The 7,396-nt window shown below is 48.6% G+C and overlaps 2 protein-coding genes across 2 annotated transcripts in view; one reads left to right on the top strand and one right to left on the bottom strand.

Annotated features, from left to right (window-relative positions):
* The window catches only part of mesdc2 (mesoderm development candidate 2), a 6,481-nt gene extending 5,822 nt beyond the window's left edge, over positions 1–659 (bottom strand). Inside the window, exon 1 of the mRNA XM_015389772.1 lies at positions 476–659. Within this exon, the coding sequence (XP_015245258.1) occupies positions 476–634 (159 nt within the window). The 5' untranslated portion in view covers positions 635–659. The remainder of the gene's footprint in view (positions 1–475) is intronic.
* A 3,030-nt stretch (positions 660–3,689) lies between these two features.
* mesdc1 (mesoderm development candidate 1) lies at positions 3,690–5,929 on the top strand. The gene has a single exon (XM_015389754.1). It carries the CDS (start codon positions 4,642–4,644, stop codon positions 5,704–5,706), a length of 1,065 nt encoding a protein of 354 aa, XP_015245240.1. The 5' UTR covers positions 3,690–4,641; the 3' UTR covers positions 5,707–5,929.
* The last annotated feature ends 1,467 nt before the right edge of the window (positions 5,930–7,396 follow it).

The following is a 7,396-nucleotide window of genomic DNA, read 5'->3' as shown; positions in this document are numbered from 1 at the left end:
TGGAGACCCTCAGAGGTCCTCGGAGATGCTTGGTGGTCATCAGAGACCCTCAGAGGTCCTCAGGGACCCACAGTGGTCCTCAGGGACCCACAGTGGTCCTTGGGGACCCTCAGAGGTCCCCAGAGACCTTCTGTGTTCCTCAGAGGTCCTCGGAGACCCCTGGTGGTCATCAGAGACTACTGGACCGGCTCCAGACCGGCTCCAGTAGTGGCCCCTGCAGGGAGTCCATGTAAGAGCAGGAAACACAGGAAGTGACATCAGAGCAGCAGTCAAAGACAGTTTGATGATGGGTGGAGGAGCAGGACCAGAACCTTCAGCCTGAAAACCCACAACTAGGGGCCCTCATAAAGAGCCTTCAGAACCTCTGCATGGCAGGAGGAACCCGCTCCGTACCGGTCCGGCCCGGTCGGTCCTGGCCGATGCTGGGTAAGAGCCTCCAGCAGCAGCTGGAAGAAAGCGGAAGTCATCCACCCACCTCCCACTGCTCCAGCAGCCGCGCCATGTCTGCGTCATTGTAGTCTCTGATGTCCTTCTTCTTCTTCGGGGCTTTTCCTGGACCTTCCGCTGCAGAGAGACGCAGCAAAGCAACGCAGAGCAGAGCGGCGACCAGCAGCAACCTCACCACAGACGCCATGTTTACAGATGGGGGGCTGTGATTGGTCAGCAAGCAGCCGGTCACGAGCGAACGGCAGCCAATCAGGATGGAAAAACCAAGCCGGAAGTGACTGATTTCAAAATAAAAGCTGACCCTGAAATGAATGGGTTCATAATTTATTATTATTATTATTAGCATCAAATAGAGCAGACATGGTTTCAGCATCAGATAATATAAACCTGGAGAAGCTGCTTCCAGATTTACAGGAAGGACAAATAAAGCCAAACTTTAGTCTCATCAGTTCCAGATTATTTATTGTTTTAAACATTTCTGCATCTCTTTCTTTGTCCATGACTTTTAGAGAGAAGAAGAGGCAGAAAAGATGGTTTGTGAATGAAAAACTTGCCCATGATAAATATATTTAGTATTCTTTCAAATTTCTTTTCTTTTCTCAGAGTCCCAAAATTCACATCTTAGAAAATTCAGGAAAGTTTGGAACTTTAGAGTTTTCTCTAAAGTTCCAAACAGTAGTTCACACATCATCCCACAAAGCTTCACAATATTCATAGAAAAGATGTTCAGTCGACTCAGAATCAGCGTAAATAAACAAGTGTTTCCATCAAAGTCAAGTAAAATCAAAGGAATTCCTTAGAGGCGTAAAAACCTGTGAAGATTTTAAAGTGGACGTCCTTTGGTTTTGGAGGAACGGGAAGATTGAAATAATTTGTTCTTATTTTTACCCTTTTAGTCTTTGAGAAGAAATGTTCTATAAAATACAAAAGGAAACAAAGTATTAGTAAAGTGTTCCCTAATTTTGAATGTTTTAGTTTACTATCTGTGATACTTTGGCCATTAATCAGAGGTCCAGGAGGAGCAGATGTAAACAGGCTTCTCAGAAAAACATGTAGCTGTACATTAAATATTTGGGGGAAAAGCTTTAATAATATTTTGAAATTCACTTTTAGTTATTTGCAGGTTATATTTAATAATGAAATCTTCATAAGACATAATTATTTAGTAAATGCATCACAGATCAAACACCTTGTTGCAGCCAATTCTGTGCAAAGATTGATTTATTTATGTATGTAATGGTAATTCCACAGGGAGTATAGTTTGGCTGTAGTAATGTTTAGATTAGATTCAACCTTATTGTCATGATTGCACAGGTACAGGTACAGGTACAAGGACACGAAATGCAGTTTAGGTCTAACCAGAAGTGTAATAGCAGCAGTGCAGGATAAATTATGGTTCCATAAATACAGTACATGGGTTCTACTGAATGAGTATAGAGATGAATACTATTATAAATAATGAATATAATATATAGATCACAAGAGTTATGAACTCAATTTACAGCTGGATATGTACCGAATATAATATACAGGTGGATAATACTATAAAAAGGTTTTTACAGTTATGTACAATAGCATATATACAGATGATTGCTATTATAACAGAGTTTGCTGGTGAATATGTACTATGAATATTGTACAGATAAAGTTTAAAGTTTTAAATAAAGTTTGGACAGAAGCTATCTAAATTAAAGTGCAGTGGAAGTTAATTGCATATTACAGTTAAAGTACGTTAATGCAGATGTAAATGTAAACAATTGGTGCTGTGAATAAACAGTCGGCAGTGCAAATCAATATGCAGTCAAAGTGAGTAGTGCAAGATGCATGTAAACAGTTGTTACTATAGTAACAGTCAGGAGTGCAGGTAAATATTACAGTCTCATAAAGAAACAGAATAGCAAAATGGTGGTTGGTGTGAGGAAGGAGAGTAGAGTCTATCAGTGAGGGTTAGAGTTCAGTAAACAGACAGCTCTGGGGAAAAAGCAGTTTTTTAGTCTGCTGGTTCTGGTCCAGAGGCACCTGAACTGCCTGCTGGAGGGCAGGAGAGAAACCAGTCTGTGGGCTGGGTGGGATGAGTCCTACAGAATGCTGTGGGTTCCATGTAGGCAGCGTTTCTTCTGGATGTGCTAAATGGTGGGTAGTGAAGTCCTAGTGATGCGCTGGGCAGCTTTCGCCACCCGCTGCCGTGCCTTGCCCACTGAAACAGAACAGCTTCCGTACCACACTGTTACACAGTTGGTCAGGATGCTTTCTATTGCACAGCGATAGAGGTTCACCAGGATAGTTGGGGGGAGCTGATTCCTAAGAACCCGCCGATTATTGAGCGTTTTTAATTAATGTGGAAAGCATTTCATAAATAGCAGAGGATGGATTATACAACCTTGTTTTATACCTTTGTTGATGCGGTGGCACCATGTTTTAATTACATTAATACGTTTATGGGCGTCTTGTTTTTTAATATCCAGATTGAGTGTCAAAAAATTATTTGGGTTATGTCTGATTTAAATGAAGCTGCGCTCTGGTCGCCATCCTCCCCGGTTCGCCATCTTTCCCAGTTGGCCATCCTCCCCGGTTGGCCATCCTCCTCGGTTGGCCATCTTCCCCGGTTCCCCATCCTCCCCAGTTGGCCATCTTCCCCGGTTTGCCATCTTCCCCGGTTGGCCATCCTCCTCGGTTCCCCATCCTTCCCAGTTGGCCATCCTCCCCGGTTCGCCATCTTCCCCGGTTCGCCATCTTCCCCGGTTCGCCATCCTCCCTAGTTCGCCATCTTCCCCAGTTGGCCATCCTCCCCGGTTGGCCATCCTCCTCGGTTCGCCATCTTCCTCGGTTCGCCATCTTCCCCGGTTTACCATCCTCCTTGGTTCGCCGTCCTCCCTGGTTGGCCATCCTCCCGGTTCACCATCTTTCTCGCACCGCGGAAGAGTTCATAAATCTTTGCTCCAGTAGTAAATAAATTCAGCTTCCGGATGGTTTAGTGTCACTAAAACAGATTCATAACATCCAGGCGGTCAGTTCTCCTTCTCCTCATTTAAACATCTTCAGACAAATAAAAAGAAGACTTTAACATTCAAAACAATAAAAACACAGAAAATGATCAAAAGCAATAAACGAGAATCATTAAAATTATTGATAATATAGAGGGAAAATAGAGACAGCTGAACACAACTTTTTTATTCGAACTTCTTTATTATCTGTTCATCTTTACAGTCTGTTCTTCGCTGCCTGTTCTTTAATCAGCAAAGAATCGGTAAATGATTCCCAGCTTTTATTCTGAAACTTCCGGTGTCCAGCTAGGCTAGGCTAGGCTAGGCTAGCTGTGCTGCTAGTGACGCCCAGACGCGGCGCGTTGCTAAGTCGTGTCGAACCGAACCGGAGCTGAAGGAACCAAAGAGGAGGCAGGACAGCACCGACCGGCTGCCCAGAGGACACCCGGTCCAGTCAGAGGTTCTGGAGTTTTCTCGGTTCGCCGAACCCAGCGGGTCCGAAGCAGCTGCCCAGCGGAACCACACCCTCCCTGCTTCCTGATAGAGAGGCGGCGGGATCATCTGGATCTCCGGGAAAGACGCCGAACTTCCTCTCGGTAGATCTGTGGTTCTGGGGCCGCAGAGGAGGCGATCCACGGACTGGACCGGGACCGGGACCGGCTGGTATGGATGTAAACAAGCAGAACCTGCGGAGGAAACGGTGAGGCTCCCAGCGGAGCGGAGGAGGAACGCGGAGCGACTGACGGACGATGCCGAGGCGTCCGGAGCCGCCGACAGCTTCCAGTCCAGGGCTCGGTTCGGTAGCTTCCAGTCCAGGGCTCGGTTCCAGGAGGAAGCGGTGTTCAATGACAGCAGCCGTGGGAAGCTGCGTGGATCGGGTCGGAACCAGCAGGACCCACAGTGAGTGGATGAGCAGGACAGGATGACATGGCTGAATGATGGACAGACCGGAGGACCCGCAGAGTTCTGGTTCTGGGACCCAGCTGGACTGATAGATCTATAGAAAGACAGCATCTAGAAGTGCAGCTCTTCTTCTTCTTCTCTTATTTGGTTCTCCAAGCAGAACCCAGTGCCGCTGCCTGGGAGCGGAGGTCCATGAGGGGCTGGGACCCCTCCAGCCTCAGAGCCAGCTGACTTTCTGAAACCGGCTGACCTTTGACCTGAGGAATGCCAGCAGGTCGGTAGGAGGTGAAGCTCCCGCCTCGTCGCCATGGCCACCGGCGGCTCTGGAAGGTCCAGGTGCGAGGCTGCGGCCGGCCCCCCGGGGGCCAGCCTGCAGCAGAGGAAGCGGCTGGCGTTCGTCTGCGACGCCTCTAAGGCGAAGGTCCAGATGGTGGCGGACCTGCTGCTGCTGTCCAGCGAGACGCGGCCCGTTGTCTCCTCTGAGGGCGTGGCCATGGCCGACACCTTCGACCAATGCCGCGACACGCTGATCGCCAGGACCAAGGAGCTGTCCATCCTGACCCACGACCTCCAGAGCCAGCTGAACATGGGCCGCTTCTCGGAGGTGGGGGAGCGCCTGCTGGAGATGGCCGACCTGGTGGTGTCTCTGACCGAGCGCTCCGCCCACGCCGCCTACCTGGCCGCCGTGGAGACGCCCGGCTCCCAGCCCTGTCTGCCGGGCCTGGTGGACCGCTACAAGGTGACGCGGTGCCGGCACGAGGTGGAGCAGAGCTGCGGCGTCCTGCGGGTCTCCCCCCTGGCGGACCTCACCCCCCAGGTTCTGCTGGAGCTCTCCCAGAACATCTCCGCCAACCTGAAGACGCTGACGGACATCTCCATGCTGGCCAGCGAGCGGTCTAGGGACCGCTTCGCCAAGGAGCAGTTCAAGCTGGCGGTGAAGTCCATCAGCACCAGCGGCACCGCCTTCCTGGCCTGCATCAAGGAGCTGAAGACCCAGCCCAGCGAGCTGACCCGGAACCGCTGCGTCCTCTTCAGCGCCGCGCTGGTGCAGGCCGTCGCCGCCTTGGTGGGCTTCGCCACGGAGCCTCAGTTCCTGGGCAGAGCGGCCGGCGTGTCTGCCGAAGGGAAGGGGGTCCAGACGGCGGTGCTGGGGGGGGCCATGAGCGTGGTGTCGGCCTGCGTCCTCCTCACCCAGGGCCTCAGGGACGTGGCCCAGCATCCCGACGGCGGCTCCAAGATGGCCGAATACCGAGAGCGTCTGCGTAACGCGGCGTGCGCCGTGTCGGACGGTTGCACCCTGCTGACCCAGGCGCTGAGGGAGCGCTCGTCCCCCAGGACGCTGCCGCCCGTCAACTCCCACCCGGGGACTTAGCTCGGGGGACGGCGCCCATCCCTAAAGACGCTCACCTGGGTCAGGCTGTGGATGGAGGAGGCCGGAACCTGGCCCCTGATCCAATGGACGTGTGGGGGGGGCCACGGGCCCCCTCAGTGTGGTTCTGCAGTGACCTGGTCTATTAGAACTCTGCGTGTTTCTATGTATTTATTTCAATAATAAAACCCAAGGTTGTTCACTGAGCAGCGACACGCCTGGTTCTGGTTCCCCTCACTGACCCCCGCAGGTCCAGACTGGCTGGGTCTGGTTTACTTCACCTGGTCTGGGTCCCAGCAGGTCTGGACCGACTGGGACCAGTTTCAGTCCCACTATAAAGAACTGGGAGCTGAGATCTGTTCTGGTTTATCTGAGTCTGCTAACCGACTGAGGCGCATCTGCTCTGCTAGCATCTACATAGATCTACAGCATACAGAGGTAAACATAAATCTGAAGGCATAGAGGTAGACATAGATCTGAAGCATACAGAGATACATATAGATCTACAGCACATAGAGATACACATTGATCTACAGCATATAGAGGTAAACATAAATCTGAAGGCATAGAGGTAGACATAGATCTGAAGCATACAGAGATACACATAGATCTACAGCATATAGAGATACACATAGATCTACAGCATATAGAGGTAAACATAAATCTGAAGGCATAGAGGTAGACATAGATCTGAAGCATACAGAGATACATATAGATCTACAGCACATAGAGGTACACATAGATCTACAGCATATAGAGGTAAATATAAATCTGAAGGCATAGATGTAGACATATATTGGTACACAGATCTACAGCATATAGAGGTACACATAGATCTACAGCAAATAGAGGTAAATATAAATCTGAAGGCATAGATGTAGACATATTGGTACACAGATCTACAGCATATAGAGGTAGACATAGATATACAGCATATAGAGGTAAACATAAATCTGAAGGCATAGAGGAACAAATAGATCTACTGCATATAGAGTTAGACAGATCTGAAGGCATAGAGCTACACAGATCTACAGCATATAGAGGTAGACAGATCTAGAGGATATGTTTGTACACATAGATCTAGACTATATAGAGGTACACATAGATCTACAGCATATAGAGGAACACATAGATATACCGCATATAGAGGTACAAATAAATGTGAAGGCATAGAGGTACACATAGATCTACAGCATACAGAGGTACACATACATCTGAAAGCATAGATGTAGACATAGATTTATAGCATATAGAGGTACACATAGATCTACAGGATACAGAGGTAGACATAGATCTACAGCATATACAGATAAACAGATCTGAAGGCATAGAGCTACACAGATCTACAGCATATAGAGGTAGACAGATCTACAGGATATATTTGTACACATAGATCTAGACTATATAGAGGTACACATATATCTACAGCATATAGAGGAACACATAGATATACAGCATATAGAGGTACACATAAATCTGAAAGCATAGAGGTACACAAAGATCTACGTTATAGAGGAAGACAGGTCTACAGGATATAGAGGTAAACATGGATCAACAGGATATTGAGGTACACATAGATCTACAGCATATAGAAGTAAACATAGATCTGAAAGCATAGAGGTACACATAGATCTACAGCATATAGAAGTAAATATAGATCTGAAAGCATAGAGGTACACGCAGATCTACAGCA

Source organism: Cyprinodon variegatus, unplaced genomic scaffold (assembly GCF_000732505.1).
Source record: "Cyprinodon variegatus isolate N-32 unplaced genomic scaffold, C_variegatus-1.0 Scaffold472, whole genome shotgun sequence".
Lineage (NCBI taxonomy): Eukaryota > Metazoa > Chordata > Actinopteri > Cyprinodontiformes > Cyprinodontidae > Cyprinodon > Cyprinodon variegatus.
Note: the sequence above shows the minus strand (reverse complement) of the source record. Positions and strands in the feature narration are given on the sequence as shown.